Source organism: Choristoneura fumiferana, chromosome 16 (genome assembly GCF_025370935.1).
Source record: "Choristoneura fumiferana chromosome 16, NRCan_CFum_1, whole genome shotgun sequence".
Lineage (NCBI taxonomy): Eukaryota > Metazoa > Arthropoda > Insecta > Lepidoptera > Tortricidae > Choristoneura > Choristoneura fumiferana.
In genome coordinates this window covers 11,431,067-11,456,385 of record NC_133487.1, presented here as the reverse complement: position 1 = coordinate 11,456,385, position 25,319 = coordinate 11,431,067, and the positions used below count along the sequence as shown (strand labels likewise).

The following is a 25,319-nucleotide window of genomic DNA, read 5'->3' as shown; positions in this document are numbered from 1 at the left end:
TGGTGATCTCTTACCATCAGGAGACCCACTTGCTCGTTTGCCATCCAGTCGAATTAAATAATAATAAAAAAAAAATTCAAGGTTTTTGAAGTCGGTTCCATTTCTTGTTAAAAAAAATTATTCATACCTTTTAAATATTTGTAGCCAAAGTGCATCTCACAACGATTCCATTAAGCTCTCACACGGCATAGTTATATTCTTTTATAACAGAGTACTGTTACCCACGGTCTTCTTTATCAGGCCCAGTTCACCAAATGATACTTTCTGAATGTAAATACTTGATTTGGTGTTAAAAATGCCAAAATCGCTACAGGTGTGCTTATAAAATATGAGGGTTGCCCTCGATTTCCCTAAGATCCCACCTAGGTGCCTCGTAATATTTTTTTATCTAAGCGTCGTCGGTGTCGGGGGACCGCTAAGGTTAGCAGGAAACTAAAGTACATAATGTTGTATTTTTTAAAGTATTAACCTTAGCGGTAAAATAATATTACCAGGTACTTAAAGTACTTATACTAAATTAACTTATGCTAATTTTGCGGGAAATCAGCATAGTCTTCGCGAATTCTTCGCTTCTTATTTTTTACTTTTTAGTTGTCTTTTTTGCCGGCGTTTTTTTTTTCAGGCGTTTTTTTTCTCCTTTTACAGGGACCAGCACCTTGTATATACTTAATATATACCCGAAAACCACTCAAAAATATCTAATTAGTTAAGGTGAAAATAGCATATTTTTTATCGAGGGACTAAAATAAGCCAATATATCTATACCCGAGGTGGTTATAGCTTATAGTGTCTATATATCCGAGGGTTTATATTGACTTAGGGGCTGTTTCACCATCCATTGATTATTGTTAACTGACGGTTAAATGTGATGCCGTCTCTTGTCTATTCGAACAAAACAAATAGAGACGGCATCACATTTAACCGGCAGTTAACACTTAACACTAATCAATGGATGGTGAAACAGCCCCTTAGTCCCCGCGGGATAGGGATAAACGAATTCTTCGCAGATGAAGTCGCGGGCAACAGCTACGTAGCACATAATTATTTTTAACTATATGTATTTAAGTATGTATCTATGTATCTATATCTGTATAATTATATTTATCCGTTGCTTAGTACCCATAACACAAGCTTTGCTAAGCTCACTTAGGGAATAGGTCAATTGGTGTGAATTGTCCCGTGATACATATATATTTTTTTACCCTTTAGTTGTCTTTTTTGGCGGCGTTTTTTTGTCGGCGTATTTTTTTGAGCGTTTTATTTTTATTTTGCTGGCGTTATTTTGTGTCGGGGGTTTTTTAATATTATATTTAAGTTTTATTAATAATTCATGTTTTTTTAAACTGGTATTTTTTTTTTATGTACTGTGTGTTGGATATCCTGGCTGCAGCATCAGCTCATCGTGTTGCCAAGATTGCATTGTATGTAGATTGTAGAATCAAATACTGATCAAAAGGAATCAAACACGCACGACATATCTGCTATTATTTTTTCAAGAGTAAGAGCCAGATTACGAAATTCCTAGGCATATCGTGAAATGGCGCCATTTCATGAATTGGCTAAGGGACATCCGCCATATCGTTCTAAATTCACCGTTTAACGATTTGCCTAGTGACGTTTAGGCAGATCATGAAATTCCTAGGCATATCATAAAACGACACCATATCGCTCGCTCGCTCGCTTCACTCGTAGTACCTACATTTTTCTTTTTTTCGGCATACCACGATGTGTCCGGTATAAAGCTAGGAATATCGACGAATACGTTGCTCTAATCAATCTGCCGTATTGTTTCTCAGGCACATCGTGATATGCCTGGCCAACTTTTAGGCATATCATGAAATGGCGCCATTTCATGATATGCCCAGGAATTTCATGATTTGGCGGATTTTACGATCGGCCGCCGACAAATACACCACATTTTATGCGAAATAAAGTAATTTGAATTTGTTTTCGCAACTTTATTTAACACCGAGAAAGTTAAGTAGTTTCTGGGTGTTATTGGACAAAATGTAGTAAATAACTACCTACTTGTGTAGATACTTACCATTGTTTGAGTGAAACAAATACTGCAATAACGATAATATGATAGACTAAAAGCTATCAATTTTTATTACATGGCTATAATTAACATGCAGAGAGTATGAGCTGAGTTTGACATATTGTAGCTTTCACTATTTGCAATTTTATGCTCATTCTCGTTCCCTAATGAAATACCTATCCAACCTCCTCTCTACTATACGCAAAGGTTGATTGGTGGAGATTCCTACAAATGATCACTTATGTACATTACATATATCTTAATGTTCGTCAGTTATGCCTGTGAACTAAAATAATTTCTTTGCTCACCCGCGACCTTATGATAGCTAAGCATATGGAAGATATGCGTGTTCGCATGCAGTTCCTCCACCTCCACACTGTAAGAACACACACAAATCACACAAACCCATCTATCACAACCACCACAATACACTGACGCGTTTCGAACTTAACCAGAGCTCATCTTTAGAGCAACACAACCGTACACCATGCTACTATACCAGATGTCAGACTAACAAACGACAGCAAACGTTAAATTCTTTTAGTTCATCGATATGGACCTCCGCAAAGTAACGCCTGATTCCTCCCTAATTCAATCAATTAGTTGTCTGTTTATTTTTGGACAGGGAAGTCTTTATTCTTTATACAGGGTGGCTCATTTAGATCGATAAGTATGGGAGTCTAAAACTATAAGACATACTAAGATTTGTTTCTAGGACACCTCACACTTAAGTCTACTCGTGACCACGGCCACTGTAATGTGGTTGAAACGTCGAGGTAAACATTACTCGTGTGTTTTAGCGTGATAAGTCTTGTTTGTGGTATTTTGACTATATCTATATACCAGCTTTTCTTGCAACTTTATTCAGCTCATATCAACCAGACTAACAGAATTAATTCCTTCATATAGGTAAGTTGCATGAGTAGTTTCGGCGTTACGGTGGAACATACGTGAAAACAAACATTAATGTTTACGTAATCTGCTTAAATCATAATACTTATATTTGTCTACATCGCTAGCTGCTTTGTAGTCAGTAAAATTATGAGATATGTGTGATAAATTGAAATTGAGATAACACAAAAGAAAGCAAATCAACAGTCCTACTCGTAACCTACTCGTATGTATATCTGATGTATGAGTATACATCAGATATACTTAATAATTTAGTAAATTTTAAGTAAACATGGGTCGTAATTTGAATGCTGGTTACAACAATTTATGCGTAGGACACTGGTACGCCCATTTGTGTTAAAATTATAATGCATATATATTTATTACAATGATTACTTTGACGTGACTCAAACTTATTTTTACTTTAGGAAGGATTCATTATACATAAGTACCATGTTTTGAGCAAATAGGTATTGACTTATCCCCTTATTCATAAACGGCAATCAAACCTATTTTAGTTAAAATGCCGCTAAAATTCGTTTGTCCTTATCTGTCACTTCGACATTTGTATTTGTTAGAAAGGGACAAAGCATTTGTTAGTTAACATAGGCTTGTTAAGTTTTATGAATAAGGGGGTTAAAGTGTTCGGAGTTCCAGAAACAAAATGTAATTTACGAAATATTTCGAGACTCAAGTTTCCTTCAATCGGTTTTACTCAAAAGTGTATTACGGTAACTATGTTAATTATACCTACTGATACTAAATAAAACCGTTTAAACTGAATTTATATATCGACATTCCGATGACTGTGACATGTGTGACTGTGAAAGCAATGACAACCAGAACAAGTGCCGCAGACATTCAGAACAAGTGTGCAAGTACAGTCGAGTTCATAAACTTGTGAGCAAACATTTGGTCAAAAATATCTGAACAAGACTCTATTAAGAGAAGCGTAGAAGCGTGTTCAGATATTTTTGATCAAACTTTTGCTCACAAGTTTATGAACTCCACTGTACAGACAGAAAAAGATAGGAATACAAGTTATTAATGTCGCCAACTTTAAAATTGTAATTCAAATCTCAGGGTATGTTGTAAACACTTGACTTTACAATAATACAGAACCGAACACAATTTAAGTGGCAAACATGAAGATAGGTAAACGTTAAGATGAACTTATTCCCATAAAGGATTTCCAATTCTCCAACCCGAGGACTTTTTAATAGCTGTACTAAATCGTGACTGACCGGTGGAACCATTTCACTGAAAATGTCAAAGTGACATCGCTTAACCTGACTACACAGTGTGGGTCAAGAATCAAATGAGTCGATAGCATCTCATACATACTGCTAATATCACGCTTTACTTTGCCATAATTACTAAATACATCATTAGTATTGCATGTCTATAGATAAAGTTTGAAATGAAAATTAGAACTTCTTAAAGTTAAAACTCACTCACTCTTAGCGTAAACGGAAATTAGTTACTTATACAGAATAATTAAAACTGTGCCAGGGTCATTGATCTCAAAGTTAGATTATAACTATACTCAGTAAATGACCAAAGGAAATGTGGATTTTACCTATAAGTATGCTCACTACAATAAAGAGTGTATTTATGGAATAGTGCAATACAAATAACTAGAAGCATGGCAGACGATAAAACATCAAAATATAAGTACAAACTAAAAAATTTACCCAAGATATTTATTCTGTTCATTATTTAATGCTTACCTACTGCCTTGGAAGCACAAAATAAATCCTAGTCTTTTGTGATTTATTGTTTGTGGAACTATTTTAATTTTTTGCATGTTTGGGCCTAATAAATCTTTTTTTTCCTTTTACTTTCTTTTTTCTTACTTAGTGCTACGTAAAAAACCTGTCATGATAGAGCAAGAAACCAACAATTTATTAAGTTACGATTTTATAACTCGATATTATGAAAAAACTTTGCATAAAATGATTTGGATGAGCGATTACGGTCGTGACAATAATGTAACAACAATAAAATCGTGACCCTGATTCTTAAATCAATATTCAAAGTAACCTCTGTGATTTTATACTGTGCCCATGTAAAGCGGAGCATAAATAATTTATTGTTACAACTCCGCTATTCCCGAGGTGATAACGCGTTTATATAGCACGTGATTAGTAATCTACCAGTACAATGGACACATCGATTACTTCTTTGTGTTTCGTCACTTTAATAACAACTCTACAATCTTTAACTATCTGCAGAACTTACTCTAAATAACTAATTGGCTTGCCGCGCGGCCGTAAGTCTACATTATTGTGTGTTGATATGTGCATCTAATCTACAAACAGTAAATAATTAGATTTTTTTTATACTTCCGTAATCAAAATGTAAATAAAAAATATTTGATAGGTACCTATTTGACGACTGTGAATGGATTTATTTTAAATTAAAACTAAGTATTTTGCGAGCATTTTGTACACATTAATCTATAAAATACAGTTTTTTTTAAAGAATAATTTATTCTTCATTATTATGTATCCCAATATAAAAATAGTACCTTTCAAGACTAGTAGGAGTGTATTGTTCGATGGAAAGACAATACTTATTCATCGTTAATACAAAAGATCCCAAGGTGTCCTATTGTACATTATCATAATTGAATTATCATTGAATAGAGATATCAACAAACTACTTAGTCTACGTAGCACCGCTTTACACTGAAATTTATGCGTAAGCTTACTTAATTCACATAAACCGTCCACGACACGCGTACACGCATCAAATTTCTTAAACCACAGACGACCAGTTTCACGCATCACCACAAGTGACCCAAACGTTGTCTACACTATTAACTAACTACGGATAAATCACTAATGCCATTAATATATATTTTTTGCAATTTCACGCAACCGAACCGGTTTAAGTAAAAGTAAATTTACCATATGTTTAGTGACACTCACCCAGTTTCCCCATCATTTCCTCTAGCGCGTGATCTTTATCCATCCTGACGTATTCTTTGGCTCTCTTGGATGGTCCTGATTTTATTTGGTTGCGATTCTTGAAGTTCTGCAACGAGTGTCACATAAAAACATTGACGGTGGCGGTAATATTGCGTGCGTGAGGCGAGCGTCGAGCGCCAGACGCGCGTGCCGGCGGAGGAGCGAATGGATGGATGGCTATCGTCGTGGCGCCAACGCCGCCGGTCGGTTACCGCACACGCGAAAAAACATGCACAACCTCTTATCTCCGTTAACCCAATACCTGCCGGTCGAGTGGTCACCTCGACTGCGACCGGTGTCGGCGCTGCACTACCACTCTCTCGGCCTCCGACGCGCCGGCGGAACAGAGGTTCTCAGTACCACCACGTGCTGCTGTTACATGATGTATCGCTCTATCTAATCTGACTATTGGCCATTATGCAACACATCTGTTACATTAACTGATAAAAATGCCGTAATGGGACGAGATAAATAGTTTACACGTCTACCGTAAAATATCCATTCTATGTGACGCTTGTAATGCTCTATCTAGGTATTTAGAATTGTGCAATAACGTTAATCTTTTTACAAGACGTGAAGACAGTTTGTCAATGGTAAACTTATGGTAGCGTTTTGCCACCAAACGCGTTATCTGTTTATTTTGCTGGATAAATGTGTGTTATACGACCAATATTATTGTAGCTAAATATAAAGACTATAAACTTGTGTACAGGAGGAAGTAGAGCATGCCACAAGTGTAGATCGTGACATAAGTGTCGGCTGGTAAGCCGTCCCCGTAATGACGTAACCTCTGAAGGTTTTACTCTAATAGGCTTTTTGTCAATACAGCAGAGGTGTTAAATGACTAAATACCCTTGTGTTTTGTGTTTTCAATGTGTGAGGGGTTATATCAAAGTTTAATTTACTTGTTCGAAAAACGAACTTGAGTGAATAAGATAAAGTCATATTTTTGTAATATTTTTTTTCTTAGTACATTTTACACCAAGACTAAACAAGTCATTACAAACCCGAGGCCAGTTAGCTAAATACGAGGATGTTTATAGACCTTTTTAAGAACACCTTTGTCGTGCCGCGATGGTATATTTTTGGTAAAGATAAGGTCTCGTGCTCTTCATAACACAGTTTTAAACCCGTAGGTACCTATTAATGCTCGGGACTTCGTAACGTATAATGCAGGTTATGCAAATATGTGATTCTAAAGACAATTACTTGACGTATAAATCACGGTAAGCACGTCACGCATCTTTCACACAAATACTGTTTGAATTGGCTTAGTGATTTATTTGCGAATCACGACATCATACTTTAATGCACCGACAATGTCAAACATCCATGTTGATCTATATCTAGCAGATTACATGGACGGTAACTTTAATATTTACTGTCACCCCCGACTAAAACTTGAAGGACTTTTAATGATCTAATTAAAGTATAGTTTAATAGGCACCCAATTGTTAATAAATGATCTGTGTGACAAATTACAAATTAAGTAACGAATTCTGAAGGACCTAAGTAGGCGACGTCCGTATGATATTGGTATATAATCATCCGGGGCAAAGATAGATAGTTCAAACAATTCTTCAATACTTAAATGAGCACGTTTTATTTGTTATTTGTTTGTTCGTGTATATTTTTCCTATCTTACCTACTCCAAACAGCCAATCCAAGGATAAAGTGAAAAGTTATGATTTAAGTTAACTTAATTTATTCTCAGAAAATAAACTTACCTACACATTCCAACTTTAATTAAATTACCTTAGATATACGCTCATTCCGTGATGAATATTAATTAAGTAGGAACTTTAACCTAAATTTGTAGAAAAAGATAAGAAAAACTCATTTGTCAAGAAAAAAATATCCAACACAGGGGCAATTTTGGGTGTTATCAAGAAAAATTTTTGGGGAGCCATTTTGATAATCGTAACTGTGAACATATTTACCAAGCGAACTTGATAAAAAAAATGTGAATTGCTACTATTTCGTTCGAATAAAATTTTGAATTATTTGATAAAATTATTTAAGTAGTTGAAATTTTTAACAATTCACTCTTATTTAAAAAACCGCCTGCAAAAATGAACTGAAAAGATCGAAACAAGACAAAAAAAATGTAAATATCAAAAGCTAACAGAATTGAATAAAAGAAATCGATACAAAAGATTAACTTAAAATATGTCCATGGTAGTCCTTGAAAATTTAATGCAATGATATGAAATGCAGGCAGAGGCATGCATTTGTTTCCTATCACTCATCTCATGATTTTCAAAGACCTATCTAATGATACCCTACACTACAATGTTTATACGAAAAAAAGTATAACCCCCACTTTACGTCGGTGGGAAAGGTACCCTATATTTTTTTTATGTTTTATTTAACCACTTTGTTGGCATACTTGCTAAATATATCCATGCAAAATTACAGCTTTCCAGCAATAAAAGTCTTCATTTCAGTTTTTAATATTTTGTAGTAACGTTTTAACGCATATTATTTACTATATAACAGTCATGACATAGTTTTTTGTGATCCTTATGATAAGCTTTGATACCCATATTTGTCGTATAAGAAAAAAAAAATTTGTTGTCCCCCAATTATTTTTATCTCACAACCGCCATGTTTTATTTTTTTAACGTAAAATTTATATTCAGCATATATTGTCACAAAATTAAGCAAAATTTAATAAAGAGTATATATATTATTATATATACATATGTGTAAGACTGTATAGTTAAGTATGAAGACAACTTGATACTTGCACAACATAGTATTTTGACATTTAAAAAATATTTTGATAGAAGAAAAATGTTCGTCATATGTCACAGAACCGATTTCCGATATATTCTGCAAGAAAAAATTAAATAAAAAAATACGAGGCCTGACATCACAACAGCGAAAATCTATTGTGGACAAATGGTGTTCAGTAAAAGGTATTACATAGCGAAAACGTTTTTTACATCTAAGGACACTTGGGTTGCAGGGACGATTCTAATGATACCTTAATTGTCTAAATCCGTACAGCGGTTTGAGAGATATGCGGTAATAAAGAATATTACATACTTACATACAAGATACCCGCGAAAAACAATACCTCTCCTTGCAGTCGGGTAAAAAAGTCAATACAAATGAAATGAACATGAAATTAAACTTTAAATTAAACTTGCCGCTTTCGAGTGGTATTGTACAATATTAACATTAGCTCCCAATCTCTGCTAAATCCAGCTTTTACAGACGTTGACATAAAGTTTTTGTATAGCCTTACTTAAGCAGCGTTTCCACCAGAGATGTGCGAGGGTGTGTTGCGAGGAATATGTTTTTCGTCAACCAATGGAAACGCTTCATTTACCCATTCTCGCATAGCATATCTCTGGTGGAAATAGCTCACCGAAGCGAGGTTTTTGTACATACAAATCAAAAGAAGAATGTGTGTAAGGGATATGTTGCGAGGATGTGTTGCGAGGATGTGTTGTAAGGATGTGTTGCGAGGATGTGTTGCGAGGATGTGTTGCGAGGATGTGTTGTAAGGATGTGTTGCGAGGATGTGTTGCGAGGATGTGTTGCGAGGATGTGTTGTAAGGATGTGTTGCGAGGATGTGTTGCGAGGATGTGTTGCGAGGATGTGTTGTAAGGATGTGTTGCGAGGATGTGTTGTAAGGATATGTTGCGAGGATGTGTTGCGAGGATGTGTTGTAAGGATGTGTTGCGAGGATGTGTTGTAAGGATGTGTTGCGAGGATGTGTTGCGAGGATGTGTTGCGAGGATGTGTTGCGAGGATGTGTTGTAAGGATGTGTTGCGAGGATGTGTTGTAAGGATATGTTGCGAGGATGTGTTGCGAGGATGTGTTGTAAGGATGTGTTGCGAGGATGTGTTGTAAGGATGTGTTGCGAGGATGTGTTGCGAGGATGTGTTGTAAGGATGTGTTGCGAGGATGTGTTGCGAGGATGTGTTGCGAGGATGTGTTGCGAGGATGTGTTGTAAGGATGTGTTGCGAGGATGTGTTGTAAGGATGTGTTGCGAGGATGTGTTGCGAGGATGTGTTGTAAGGATGTGTTGCGAGGATGTGTTGTAAGGATGTGTTGCGAGGATGTGTTGCGAGGATGTGTTGCGAGGATGTGTTGCGAGGATGTGTTGTAAGGATGTGTTGCGAGGATGTGTTGCGAGGATGTGTTGTAAGGATGTGTTGCGAGGATGTGTTGTAAGGATGTGTTGCGAGGATGTGTTGCGAGGATGTGTTGTAAGGATGTGTTGCGAGGATGTGTTGCGAGGATGTGTTGTAAGGATGTGTTGCGAGGATGTGTTGCGAGGATGTGTTGTAAGGATGTGTTGCGAGGATGTGTTGTAAGGATGTGTTGCGAGGATGTGTTGTAAGGATGTGTTGCGAGGATGTGTTGTAAGGATGTGTTGCGAGGATGTGTTGCGAGGATGTGTTGTAAGGATGTGTTGCGAGGATGTGTTGCGAGGATGTGTTGTAAGGATGTGTTGCGAGGATGTGTTGTAAGGATGTGTTGCGAGGATGTGTTGCGAGGATGTGTTGTAAGGATGTGTTGCGAGGATGTGTTGTAAGGATGTGTTGCGAGGATGTGTTGTAAGGATATGTTGCGAGGATGTGTTGCGAGGATGTGTTGTAAGGATGTGTTGCGAGGATGTGTTGTAAGGATGTGTTGCGAGGATGTGTTGCGAGGATGTGTTGTAAGGATGTGTTGCGAGGATGTGTTGTAAGGATGTGTTGCGAGGATGTGTTGCGAGGATGTGTTGCGAGGATGTGTTGTAAGGATGTGTTGCGAGGATGTGTTGTAAGGATGTGTTGCGAGGATGTGTTGCGAGGATGTGTTGCGAGGATGTGTTGTAAGGATGTGTTGTAAGGATGTGTTGCGAGGATGTGTTGTAAGGATGTGTTGCGAGGATGTGTTGTAAGGATGTGTTGCGAGGATGTGTTGCGAGGATGTGTTGTAAGGATGTGTTGCGAGGATGTGTTGTAAGGATGTGTTGCGAGGATGTGTTGTAAGGATGTGTTGCGAGGATGTGTTGCGAGGATGTGTTGTAAGGATGTGTTGCGAGGATGTGTTGTAAGGATGTGTTGCGAGGATGTGTTGCGAGGATGTGTTGTAAGGATGTGTTGCGAGGATGTGTTGTAAGGATGTGTTGCGAGGATGTGTTGCGAGGATGTGTTGCGAGGATGTGTTGTAAGGATGTGTTGCGAGGATGTGTTGTAAGGATGTGTTGCGAGGATGTGTTGCGAGGATGTGTTGCGAGGATGTGTTGTAAGGATGTGTTGCGAGGATGTGTTGCGAGGATGTGTTGTAAGGATGTGTTGCGAGGATGTGTTGTAAGGATGTGTTGCGAGGATGTGTTGTAAGGATGTGTTGCGAGGATGTGTTGTAAGGATGTGTTGCGAGGATGTGTTGCGAGGATGTGTTGTAAGGATGTGTTGCGAGGATGTGTTGCGAGGATGTCTTACGAGGGATGTACTCAGTCCAAAATTATTTTTATTAGGTATAGAGAAAAAGAGTAGCAACTCTACGGCCAAATACGCATCTTCTATAGTAACAGGCGCTAACTGGTGGCCGAGGGTTGAACTTAATCTACTTACCATTTCACACACACGCAACATAACAATAACCATAATATTTATATGGTAGTATTTAAACGCACATAAAAAAGCACTATTTATCAATAATAAAAATAACATAAATATAAGTAGGATTATGATATGAAATAAGCAATAACGTACTAAACACTACTTAAACAAACCTTCATCTTAGTGTCAAGGTTAATAATCTATCTATGGCGCCTAAGAACTTATCACATCATATGATTAGTATTCCAGCAAACACGTTTCAATGTAAATAATAACATTATCTTCATTCTCATCTCATAATATCATTATACAAATCACAACCACTTTTTTTATTATAAATTGCACAAAGTGAACCCATCTACTTGCTCTATATAATAACAATCTAGTACGCCTCGACGTCACTAGCGACATTTTATACACAGCAAAATGTCTATGTAAGATCTTTATTTATTTATTTTCGATTTCATATTTTCCATGTTCTAAGCTGTACTACGAAATACAAATTTTGTTTTAGAATAGGAACGGTGTATGAAGACGTTACAACTGACGTGCTAGGCCAGATGGGAGCTTGGCAGTGGATGGTAACCATCGTCTCTACCGCCCTTATGACATCGACGATGTTTATCCAGTTTGAAGACATGTTTCTACTAAAATACACTAGTGATATAGTGTGCATACCTCCGAACGGCTACGAATGTAGCAAAACCAGTGCATGTCACATTATTTCTATAAACAACAGTGAACAATTGCAATGCAACACCTGGAATGTAAGACTGATGGGTATGGTTTGGATTAGGAAAAATGTAAGTAGCTTTGCATAAGTAGTTTTCTTATAAGGATAAGTACGAGCGACTAGTAAAACATGACAAATTTTTCTTCAGTGGGTCATCACTTGCGACCACGACGGGAATCTTCTGTCAACAGCAATGGTGTGTCGCCTCGGTGTTATGTTTGGATACGTTGGCTACGGTCTCATAGCGGATTGGTGATACACCATATTTTTTTAATAAATAAATAATAATATGTGGTCGGAGATAATGCGAATCCCCTAATAACTACTATTATCAGTGGAAAATCCGCTTATTTATCTGACAAATTTTAGCCAATTTCCAATTTATACTCCAAATTCGTTGAACCGTCCCCTGTAAAACTACACGTAGTTTCAGATACGTGGTATTTACATTATGGGAAATAAGCGGATTTGCACTTTTCTCCTTTCCCCGACGATTTGCAGAAATTTGTTTTTTACTAAAATATCACATTTTTTTTCAGTTTTGGCAGAAAAAAGGCCATAGTGTTAGATGTATGTGCCAACATAGTTCTGAGACTCGCAATTGTATTTAGTGATTCAGAAAGTTGGTTCAAACTACTAGTGTTCATAAGGTCGTTGCTAGGAAGTGCCAATAGCTACATGGGTCTTGTATTAAGTAAGTTGCCATTTATAAAATATTAGCTTTTGTTCGCGTAAGTAAAAAAACTATGTAATATAAATATATTTGCTACGGGATGTAGGCCATTATAATCTGAGCTCCCAATATTTCGACGTTATCAGCTACTGTTGAGGAACATCTTATCGAGTCGGGAACTTATGACTGGATCGAGTTACACAGCTCAAAGGTAATCTCGATGAAATGCTATTTCTTACCAAGACTGGCAAGAAGCGGTTGAAATTCAGAAATTTCAAACGTGAATTCATATGGGAAAAATTATTGAATGTTTGGAAGCCAGTGATCGAACTCTAAACGATATTCCACTTGATAAGGTTAATTTGTTTTGTGCTCCTTTAATTGTATTGGAGCCCTTCATAAAACCTTTTTTTTATTCAACTGGATGGCAAACGAGCAAGTGGGTTCCCTGATGATAAGAGATCACCACCGCCCATAGACACCTGCAACACCAGGGGGATTGCAGATGCGTTGCCAACCTAGAGGCCTAAGATGGGATACCTCAAGTGCCAGTAATTTCACCGGCTGTCTTACTCTCCACGCCGAAACACAACAGTGCAAGCACTGCTGTTTCACGGCAGGATTAGCGAGCAAGATGGTGGTAGCAATCCGGGCGGACCTTGCACAAGGTCCTACCACCTGCCTTTAAAAATGTATCATCAAAAATATGACGATACCTAAACGAACGGACAAACAAGGCACATTGGATTTTATAAAACTGGCTAAGGAAAATCTAAGCTCACGCCAAGTCGTAAGCATAGAAGTTTACGAGCAAGAAAAAGGAAAAGGTTTTTGTCAAAAATATTTTCTTGTTTCAATAGTCAGTGAGGTGGCTAGCAACCGATGGCGTTCCCGATTGAGCCTGATAGTGGCGAGTCCACGGTTAATCGCCAGCGTGTGCATGGTGCCTTTAGCGCAGTCTATCCCCAACTCTGAGACGTTTACAATTATTGCTTGCCTGTATGACGTCCTATTAATGTGCTTTTTGAGGTAACGCTCGCTAACTATCGCTTAATATATTTAATAGAATAGAATCTATACTATATAGATGTAAAAATATTAAAATAATGTGAAACTACTACATTTAGATATCTTTTTTCCTGCAAGACGGAATGGCATGGCATGACATGGCGTCGGAGATAGTGCAAAATCGCTTATCTGCCATACGTAAATACCGCATATCTGCTATATATACTACACTATATAGTTTTACAGGCGATGAATTTTACTTGATAGGTATAGAATTTGTCGTGACGTGGCGTGGATTTGCACTATCCCCAGCGATAGGTATATTCAATCGTATTTTTAGATGGACCCCTGAATCTCCTCAGTGGTTATTGTTCAATAACAAAATATCTCAAGCAGAAAACATGCTTTATACGGCAGCGAAAAAAAACCGCAAAAGGTTGTGCAGTGACTTCAAAATCAGGCCCGTCAATAATAGAGTACGTCTGTAAGTTTTAGTATGCCTACCTAACTTTTATGTTGTATCTTTTAAAAAAAATCTTACGCCTAATGAAGCTTTAATTCGTTTTTTCCCTTATTTTTCAGGCTTATTATTGTTTAGATGAAAATCAAACGTGTATGGAAGTTCTTAGCACGCACAACACAAGAGTTCTAACTCTAGTTGCAATCTTATTTTGGATTTTAAAGTGCAACTCATGGAGCATGCTTTACGCAACTGTGTACAATCAAGAGCAGTCGTATTATTTTCTTCTTAAAATATTATGTTTTAGTGGCATAATCGGGTGCCTGGCAGTAGTTTTGTCGCTAAAATGGAAGTTGCGGCATTTGCTAATGCTTAACATATTTTTGGCAGGCGTTTGTGAGGTTGCCTTTTTGATTTTCAGTCAAGCAGGAGTAAGTAAGAGTAAACAATCACACTAAGTGTAATTTATAAGACTTGCTTTAATTGATAGAGCATAATTTTTCAGGATACCATAACTAGTTTACTGTATTCTTTCGCGTTGGCCGCGAGAATCATAGCGTTCGCGATTATCCTTATAATCACCCCACGGTTCTTTGCGATAAACATAAGAGCCACGCTGTTGGGTTGCTGTCAAGCTGCTGGACAACTGGGTGCTATCGTGGGCTACCTGGTGACCACCACCAAACTCATGAACACCGTTGCTATGGCGTTGCTGGGAGTCGTTCTTACCGTAATCCTCATGATACTGTGCTTGATATTTCCGGATGTCGACAACAGAGAAATGCCCGACGTTTTACAAGATATGGACTATTTTTGCGAGTATGATTATTATGATAATACAAACTTTTATTAGTATATTACATTTTATTAGTATTTATGTTTATGTGAAAGTCGCTCTATTTTGTTTGTATGAAATCCTGCTGGTCGAATTTCAATCGCTTCCGAAATTAACTTAAAATAGGTAAAACCAGTTCAGACAGCAAAAATACCATCAGCAAATCGCTTAATTTTTTATTAATAAAAACTTATTACTGTGGCGGCGGCGTTTAGTTTACCTACGTACTTGATTATATTTGAATGTACCTACTGTCGTAGGTTTACGTTATTTATCAGAGACGTAAACGCACTAGGGACTCATAAACGCGCGAGACGGTGAAGTAAAATCAGAAATGAGACAGGTAAAACTATCATATACAAAATCAAGTATGGTTTTATTTTAACTGTTGCAGTAAATGCATTCTACCTTATTTCTCTCTCAATATACTTGTCATGTAAAAACATGTAAAATCCATGTTATCATTATATTATAATCATTTTTTTTAACAGGTTATCCAAACCCTTACGCTGGGCTACTCAAAAGACACACTCGCCATCTCGCGAAGAAGTTGAACTTAGAACTCACAGTTTCGGCAGCAGAGGGCGCGCTCTGTCTTCGCGCAGCGCGTCGCTGGCAAGAGCGCCGGCGCAGCCCATCGGCTTCACCACGCTTTGGCGAATAGTCAGCAATACAGTGCGCAGATATTGTAACGCTTTGTTGTGCAAAAATAAAAAATAAAACTATGGTATGATTTAATTATTTACAATCTTGTTCCACCATACGAAGTATTCTAGCGTAAATACGTGTTCTAACTTTAATAGAACCTTTAATTTAATACACTTCTAATTTACATTTACCACTGTCAATGGCCTAGCTTCTCTTAAATAAAGAGAGTTGTCAGTCAATTTCCTACCCCGTAAAATTGGTAAAACATGTATCTTTGAGACCAAATCTTTTTCCGTCATCTAAAGTTTCCGGTAGCTGATGTCCGCACGTTTCTGGTAAAAATAGAGTCGAAATTCCAGACAACAGTGCTAATAGACCGAACACTATCGTTGGTATTTTAGGACCTAACAAGTCTAGTAATGTAACTAAAGGGGAAAGGACACCGGTAAAGCAGGCCGACATGACCCCCCGTCCCACTACTGAGCTGCGCACCACTGTTGGGAATAACTCAGCAACATACTTATACACTATCGAATGGGTAAGCGATATGAAAAAATTGCCTACCATTACCGTGACTACTAAGAATTTCGATCCCTGGGGTATTATTGTCACGACTAAACAAGCTAGCCCGCCCAGCAATAGACTGCCGCCAGTGATGGCTCGGTGTCCCAGTCAATCTAGAGAATAAATGAGGAGAATGTAACTGGTACTGAAATAATTCCAAACAAGGATATTGTTGGGGAGGGATAACCTTTTTTCATACTTTATGTAGAAATTTGTCTGTGGCTGATTTCAAATGAAGAGTTTTTGTTTTCTTACTTATGTCATGTCTTTCGTAAATATACATGTCGGTTACTTTTAAAATATAATGTTTTTCATTTAATCACTGGGTAAAGACTATTACAGCCTTTACAGATATCGACAAGTAAAGGCTCTTATTTAGTTTGTCGGTGTTCAAAGATAATCCGTAAAACACCACCGAGCTCGCGAACCACGAGCCGCAGACAATTAATGTGATTTTACGCATATTTGGGATCTTTTTGGGATGTTTGAGCCACAGCCCCCATCCAGCTACGCTTGTACACAAAGTTCCATTCAATACCACGGGACGAGCTCACATACTGTGTATCATACACCCAATCTTGACACTGAGCTAGTGTACCATTTTTAGTTTGCCATTATCATTTAACGGTATAAAGTTATGTTCCACGGTTCGGTATGGTTAGCAGTGTCAATTCCTGGTAAGCACCTGAAAAGAAACAGCGGGAGGTAACTGAGGTAGGAGACATTAGGCAAGGAAAAAAATATCGTTCTACCCGTATAAATAAGTAGTTTGGAACATGCAATCCTGCAAAGATTACTTGGCAGTGGCGTGGCTACCGGATTGCTTTACTTTTCCCATGCTCAATCGAGCACTGAGTAATCACTGTTTATGTGACATAACAAGTTCGGTAAAGCATATAAATTTTATCAATACGTAAACCAACCTATGTTCTGGCACTGCAGCAACGGTGACAAGAGACAGCATGTGCATGCCGGCTGTCATGGCAGCCAGGATGTGTAGCAGGAACTAGAAGCACTGGTACCGCCCGAAGTCCCCTGCAATCCATTCGGGAAACTGATATTCGTAATCTCCCGTTTGCCAGCGACCGCGACCGCGACCACGACCAGTGGCCGCAACGACCAGAGGCCTTAATTTGTCTAACAGACTTGGAATCAAAATCATTTTTTTTTTCAATTTTCTTTTTATATCATTAGACTACTTATTTTATTTATTTATTAGATGCAGATTATTTAACTAAAGAAACCATATGAACGCCACGCACTTAGCTGCGGCCACTTTTCGTAGTCTAGTGCGCGAGATGCCTAAGGGAAGCCGGGAGCTATATGCCTACGAACTTGACATGCCCGGACACATCCTGACGTATGGCAACCCTGACCGTATGTCTATGAAGGTTCTCTCTCACCCACATATTACTAATTGTAGCTAGCTACTCTCACCGTCATGGTTTTCACCGTGGTTGTTTTCTGTGGTTCCCCTTGTTTACGCATATGCATACTTTTTCATGTCGTAATTCTATTTTGCATAATCTGTTTACGCATAATAGTATTTACGCCGAAACTGTTTTCGCATAACAGTTTACACAGAATTCTCTTACACATAACCATTGTAAGCCGAATGGGCATAACGCATAATTTGTGAATTCCAAATATTGTTTAGGCAGAAAATTACTTACGTATACATAAATTAGTTACGCAGAAAGTTACTTTCGCATAAGTAGGTATGCCAAATAGATGTCCCCCGTTTTCTGTATTACTTGTACTATTACTTATTCTGTGGTATTAGGTAAGTACTTACTATACTATGTATAATTAAAGGTTACTGTATTGTTTTTTATTGGTTCTGGAGATACAGCCCTGTGACAGAAAAATAAACGGACGGACAGTAATAGGGTCCCGCGTTGTCACCCTTCGGTTACGAAACCCTAAAAAGCACGTTAAATTCTTCTTTTGAGAAAGTTTGTGGCCACTGTAGCACAGTATATATATAAGCTAAAGCAGTATGGAAGCTAAAAACAAATCGACCGAAACGAACACACTCACACAGAGGCGCGCTTATCACGGCCCCGAAGGGGGTCTCGCGGTACTGACACTACTGGCTGCAGTTGCGAGTGACGCATCGAGACGAGTTGCGTTGTTTCAATTGCATGCACTCCAGACAATCTGCGATATTAAATAAAAACTATGCCTGGAAAATATTGTGCAGTGTATATTAGCTGCTTGAATCCTTCAAAACCGAGGCTTTCATGTTTTAAACTCCCCGCTGATGTTGAAAGGTAAGAAAGAATGATAAAACTAAATAAAAATGCTTTTTCTTTTAAATAAAACGTTTGGTTGTTTTGGTGATAGGTAGGTATTGCCCACTGACTTAATGACCATAAATTGTGTTAAATTGTTTAAAAGACAACTCAGGGTTTATTTGTTTTATGCTGTAAGTGATTTTATTAATGATAGTTTAAATTAGTTGTAGGAAATATTTACCTACCTATCGTTCTACCAGTTTCTCAGTTGTTTTTAACCCCCAACACAAAAAGAGGGGTGTTATAAGTTTGACCGCTATGTCTGTCTGTGGCGCCGTAGCTCCTAAACGGGTGGACCGATTTTAATGCGGTTTTTTATTCGAAAGCAGGGTTTCTAGCGATGGTTCTTAGACATGTTTCATCAAAATCGGTTCAGCCGTTTTTGAGATATTGAACTTTGAAGTGACAAAGTCGGGGTGTTTCAACTTTTTGTAGGTATTTAATATATTTTAATATCCAAAACAATGTCAATTGTTATGGGAATAAATTCAATTGAATTGAATATTCGCCGTTTAACCTTTTTTTAATTTTACAAAAAATAAGCGGACAACCCTAAATGCTCCATTGGAGCGTAGGTATTTATCTCGAAAAATATGCCTAGCTTCCATACTGCTTTAGCTTATATATACAGCGTGTATTTTAGATACAACCTCAAACTGTAACTATAGACGAAAATTTAAGTGCTGTGAAACGATATATCAAAACAAATTGTTAATTTAGAATTAACTACCAGAGCGTAATTAATTATTGAAATATTTTGGAGCAGCAATGTCTTCTTCTTCTTCTTCTCTTTTAAAATATGGCTTATCTGTCCTAATTAAAAGAGCAGCAATGTAATGCGTACAATAATTTGATACGAGAGAAGCGTTCTGTGACAGCTGTCACGTCAACAAGTGCGACGTTTTGAATAAAAACAAAGTAGTATCACGTAGTGATACATTGCGTGCAAATTAATTTTGTAAGGGAAATAATACTTAAGTCTAATTATTTTACTAAAACATAATAAAACGGGTTTACTTATGATTCGGCGAATAAAGTTTGGCAACCTGTTTCATTCCGCAACTTTTCATTTCCCAACTGTTTAATATTTCTGAAACTGTAAATATTTCAGGATTTTTATAAAACTAACCTAACCTAACCTAAAGGTTTCTACACGATGGCCCTGAAATAAATCCTGAAATATTAACAGTTTTAGAGTTTGCGAAATGAAACAGGTTGCCAAACGTTACGTTGCGAAAAGGCAGTATTCGAATAAAACGTGATTATTAAGGCCTTCACTAACTATACCCTTAAAGTATGAGGAAAAATACACGCTGTATACTGTGACTGTAGTGTAGACAGGTATAAAAACTCCTTTGTTTTAAAACTCTCTTCTCGTGATGACGTGTATTGTAAAGCTTGATATTGACTCAGCTGCTCCATTTTCTTACATTATAATTCTTTTTTAAATGAAAAGCAATCAGCGCAATCCACTTCATACGTTAAGTATTATAATTTATTCATAGAACTAGAACATGATTGCAAATACCTATTGGTTAACTGTATTGCTGATTTTAGGTCTCCGTTCCGTACCTCATTTGGAAAAAACCGGCCAAGAGCGTGTCGGACACGCCCAGGATAGGGTTCCGTAGCCATTACTATTTCTAAGGATTTCGTATTGAGTACGGAATCTTCCAAGTTTAGGTATAATATGTTTTATACCTTTGGCTGCTATTTACTCTGGAAAACTACTAACTAGTAATTCTCAAGAAATCTAAGCTGCTATAATTTTCCTTGTAAAGTTGATATATTTACTACTATACTATTTTTTTTTTAAATTTTCCACAACAGTAGATTTTAGAGGGGGGGACACTCGATTTTAATGAAAATTTGCACTTTAAAGTTGAATATTTTGCAAACAAATCACTGAATCGAAAAATCGTTTTAGCAATCCCCTAATGGTTCCTATCCAACGATACCCCACACTACAAGGTTGGATGAGAAAAAAAAATCACCCCCACCTTACCCCACGTCTATGAGAGGCTCTAAAAAATTTTTTTTGAATTTTTTATTGTACCATTTTGTCGGCATACTTTACATATATATTCGTGCAACAGACAACGGAACGGACAGACATGGCGAAACTAAGGGTTTTAGGGTTCCTATTCCTAGTTGACTGCGGAACCCTAAAAAGAGACGCGTCGTCATGGTAAGTAAATATTGGGAACTATGTATAAAGACAATTAACAAGGAATACAACACGTGTTCTCTTTATGAAAAATGTTTTATTGCAACTGGCACATTACATAATAGAATTCTAGTACCTACTAATTGACAATTCAATATTCATCTCTATTTAACCAAACTTTTACAGTTTCAAATTGGTTGACACTATAGTACATTGTGTCTTAAGGGCGGTAAATAAGGAATTACGAACGAGAGTATTAGAAGCCCGAAGTCGAAGACTGAGGGTTTTAATGAGTCGATGTTCGTAATGTTAGTACCGCCCGTGCGACATACAATGTTTTTCATCACATTTGCGAGTAAAATTGTATATTTGTAAAGGAAAAACTAATATTTTATCAAAAATTGCCGATACCGCTGATTGCGCTCTTGGCAGTGCCAGCTCCCCGCCGCCCTCCCACTCCCCCTCCGCACCATGTGCATGGCGCGCGTGTGCAGCGCGCGCACTTAGCAGCAGCACGCCATGCAGTAACAAACTCATTTACCGACCTTGGGCTTCATGACAAGAAAATTAGTATGGGCAATGACTCATTTACCGACCACGGGTTTCATGAGAAGCACATTAAGGTCGAGGGTTTTATTTGGGGGGTTGCAACCAAGGTAGCCTGCATGTAACGACACTGTTTACGAGCAAGTGTGATGAAAAATTATTTACGACAGTCCGACAAAGATCTTAACTAACGTGCGTGACGTTTGCACGAAGGTGCATTATTTTATTTATATTATTAACGTCCTTAAGGTCGCGGGTGAGCAAGGAAATTCTTTTAGTTCATTGATATGGACCTCCGCAAGTAACACAACACCTGATTCAATAAATTGTTTATATTATTAAATTAATACTACTAGCTTATACTCAGTGTTTCACACAAAACTACGAACTGTTTACTGAAGTTTTACAATGAGATCCACGTTACTTTCGTTCATTATGATCTTGACGCACTGTATGTAAGTAATTAAATAATTCTGCCATATTAGTTTGGACAATCTTAAACTTATGTCATGATACATGAGCCCCAGTTAGATGTACGTACAATAAACATAACAAAGATAATAATATTAGGTATAACTGATAATAAATATTGTGTTAAACTGACAATAGGTTCGCAAAGAACGCAGGATGATGTTAACATTACGATAATAACGTACAACGTGTGACCTAAATAACGATAACCTTTGCCTGATGTTATAAAATATTAACGTAGTTATTCGAAGCTTCTAGGTGGTACCAAATTATGTGATGATACTTAAACAGGTGATAGTGTTGCTTAAACTGAACAGCTTTTTCCAAGGAACATAGATCGAAAAACTATTTTTTTCGCCTTTCCATAGTAAGTCGGTCAGCTAACCAATACATTTTGTAAGGGAGTCTGATTTTTTTTTTGTTTTTCGACATGTTCCTTGGAAATGTTTGTTCAGTTTAAGCAGCACTATCGCCTATTTAAGTACCAAGACATCATTTGGTACCACCGTGTATAAAGTTTGTTATTTATTAGGTACTCCTGTTCAAATAATTGTATTAAAAGACAAGCTTGCGCAGATGTATAATTTTAGTTCTTTTATATCCCACGTTTGTATAAAATATTTCTTCTTAAAAGTTATTTACATTTTCTTACGTGATATTTACCTGTTATTCTATAGGTAATTTTTACTGTTAATGTTCGTTATAGCTATTAATTAATCATCGCCAATGAATAACGTTAATCTAACCTAATCAATGAATTAAGTAAACACAAACATAGAAATTAACGTAACATAAAATGAGGTAAGAAGGAGCCGTCAGCTGCGCACAGACATACTATCGAGACAATGCTCGATGTGCTAACATCGAACTTATACCATTTTATTAATCGACTACAAAAAAGGAGGAGGTTCGCAATTCGGCTCTCCGAATTCCTTCGTTATTTGTGGACCGATTCGAAAAAATGGGTATTTTTATTTTTTGATTGGCTGATGTACGAGTTGCGCGGTGGTTATTGAATTCCATCAGCTGACCCGCAAGCTCGTTTCCCCCTCTTTTATAAAAAAAAAAGCTTTTAAATATTCACGGTTAACACTGATATCTTGACGCATTTGCATACTTACATCATGATGATCGATAGACTTATGGATACAACTACGTCGAAAAAATATTAATCACGGTCTACATCTCATAATAAATTATACCTAAGATAAACTTGCTTCCCGTTTGGTCCCATTTAAATTTGAGGAAGAAATGCGTCCTTATGTAAGTTCTTTGAAGTCGGTCTTTCGTTTTAAAATTATTTTTACCTGGCTACTTCGGCTTCGGTAAAATAGACCTAGACATTTGCTTTTTTGTCTCGTTAGTATATTTGTGGATCAGTAATTATTTACTACAAAATACTAGGTAGGAATTTATTTATTTACTGTAATCATTTTGGTTAGGTATTATTTTTTAGTCTTTGGGTACCTGAAGTACTTAGGTGCCTAGCTGACGGTAAAAATAAACCCAGCTAGGTACAATAAGAAGTTAACGATAAACAGAATTAATAAAAATAAATTAAACCTAGCTTAAATGACTATTGTACTGTCGTCTTCAAATTTAAATACTGGAGCGATCAAATTCCTGAAAATATCTGGGCCTTTGGGACCTTTAGATATTGAGCCTAATATGCGAGCTCAGATAAATTTGAGCAACTTGATCGCTTCAATACCTGTATCTGCTAGCCACGCTATTTGACAAGTAGGTAAGCAAACTATATGTAAGTATTCTTAAAATATAATTTACATCAATATTATATTCTACGAGTATGTAGTTAAACGATTTAATAGAAAATATGTAGTAGGTACTTTAATGTTGTACTTACTTACACTTGATTATTCCCAGATACAGTTATAGGTACTTAATCATCATCCCAGCCTATATATGTCCCACTGCTGGGCACAGGCCTCCTCTCAGAACAAGAGGGCTTGGGCCATAGTTCCCACGCGGGCCCAGTGCGGATTGGGAACTTCACACGCACCATTGAATTGCTTTGCAGGTTTGTGCATAGGTACTTAATAATAACTTAAAATAAGTAACGCAACTTAACGAACAATCGACGTATAAGGTATATAATTTTGATTTCATAACATGATATCACAAAATACATTTGTGCAAGAACACTTTGTAAATATATGAAATGATTTGATTATGATTCAATATCACAGACCAAACTAGCCCAATACTTATATTAGGCGTTACAACTAAAAGTCTTAAATTGTACTTACCCATAATAAACCATATCGAACTGACTGAGAAAATTGGACCGTCTAGAATCAATTACGCGGCAACACTATAGAATTGGCTTAAGAATTAAATGAAGGTAGGTATTGCTTCCTAGTTGATTACAGTATCGGCTCAACTTTAAATAGTCAGACGCTACTAACTACAACATCCTCCCCGTTACATCAAGTGAGTACCTAAGACGCGCTACGTTAGCATGAAAAATATGTCTTCAATCTTCCTCAAACAGATAACTGGGTCCTTCCGAGTTGAATAAACGGGCAAACATTACTAGCCACCTTAAAACTAAGCTACGGTAACAAGAATTGACATCCTAGATAGGTTAGATAGATTCTATACCAAAATAGGTACCCCAATCATCCTATTACTCCCATGTTTGCAAGGTCATGTCCTGTTGCTATGGTCGATTTGTATTGTCCTCGAATAAATTATTAGGTACATACACAAAATAATTCCTTATTACTTGTACTATTACTCATTCTGTGTCCTTATGCAGCTTTTCTAGTTATTTTATCATGCGTCATCTCACCACGTATTCCAGCAAATAAATATTTCATTTCATTTAATTTCCATTAAGGGGAATATTCCCAGCTGCAGGTCAGTTTAATGGACTACCTACAAATGGGATATCAAAAATAAATAATGCATCCTAGTATTTCCGATAAACTCTTGTATGTTCATAACACTTTAACTTAAGCGATAAATTCCTGGTAACTTTTGCTATATACGTAGGTATAACTACGAGGTATAACATTGTTTAGTCATTTTGAAATACATATTTGAGTTACATTTCAGTTTATTTTTGAAGAGTGAACTTTGAACTTTTATTCATCAGTTGAGTTGTAATCAAATTAGAACATAAAGGCATCAAGGCCAATCAAGGATGGGAAATCGTTTCAGTTCACAAGTAGCAGATATACGAAATTCATAACATAAGTATGTAGGTACCTATACATACAGAATAAATTAGTTCAACGTATTTTGAATCAGATAAATACATTCTCACAAAGGCACTTCCAATTCATTTTATATCACATTACGTCCATGATTAAGCTTAATGGATTTCAATGGGAAAGTCGCGAATAGAATTTTAGATTAGAATAAAAAAAATACATCAAGGACAATTCTTCCTTTGGAAACTTTATTATATTATGATAAGGACT

General features: G+C 36.9%; 2 protein-coding genes across 6 annotated transcripts in view; one reads left to right on the top strand and one right to left on the bottom strand.

Annotated features, from left to right (window-relative positions):
- The window catches only part of LOC141436205 (organic cation transporter protein), a 38,496-nt gene extending 22,086 nt beyond the window's left edge, over positions 1-16,410 (bottom strand). For 2 of the 5 annotated variants that reach the window (XM_074099092.1, XM_074099094.1), the window contains exons 1-2: positions 11,645-11,665; positions 5,863-5,968 (exon numbers count right to left, since the gene is read on the bottom strand). In XM_074099092.1, the coding sequence (XP_073955193.1) occupies positions 5,863-5,968; positions 11,645-11,650 (112 nt within the window). In that variant the 5' untranslated portion in view covers positions 11,651-11,665. Of the gene's footprint in view, positions 1-5,862; positions 5,969-6,163; positions 6,269-11,644; positions 11,666-15,747; positions 15,844-16,392 lie in introns of those variants that run through there. The other 3 variants (XM_074099093.1, XM_074099096.1, XM_074099095.1) reach the window with 3 other exon arrangements.
- On the top strand, positions 11,833-15,900 carry LOC141436508 (solute carrier family 22 member 13-like). The gene is made up of 9 exons (XM_074099511.1): positions 11,833-11,905; positions 11,986-12,274; positions 12,353-12,456; positions 12,744-12,898; positions 13,738-13,906; positions 14,226-14,361; positions 14,468-14,776; positions 14,851-15,164; positions 15,672-15,900. The coding sequence occupies exons 1-9, from the start codon at positions 11,898-11,900 to the stop codon at positions 15,898-15,900; spliced, it is 1,713 nt and encodes a 570-aa protein (XP_073955612.1). The 5' UTR covers positions 11,833-11,897.
- Positions 16,411-25,319: the final 8,909 nt, after the last annotated feature.

Bases quoted from the DNA above. Each gene is read 5' to 3' on its own strand.
- LOC141436508 (XM_074099511.1), top strand. The intron at 12,899-13,737 runs GTAAGTTGCCAT...TTGTTTCAATAG, and splicing joins CTACATGGGTCTTGTATTAA to TCAGTGAGGTGGCTAGCAAC. The intron at 15,165-15,671 runs GTATGATTATTA...TTTTTTTAACAG, and splicing joins GATATGGACTATTTTTGCGA to GTTATCCAAACCCTTACGCT.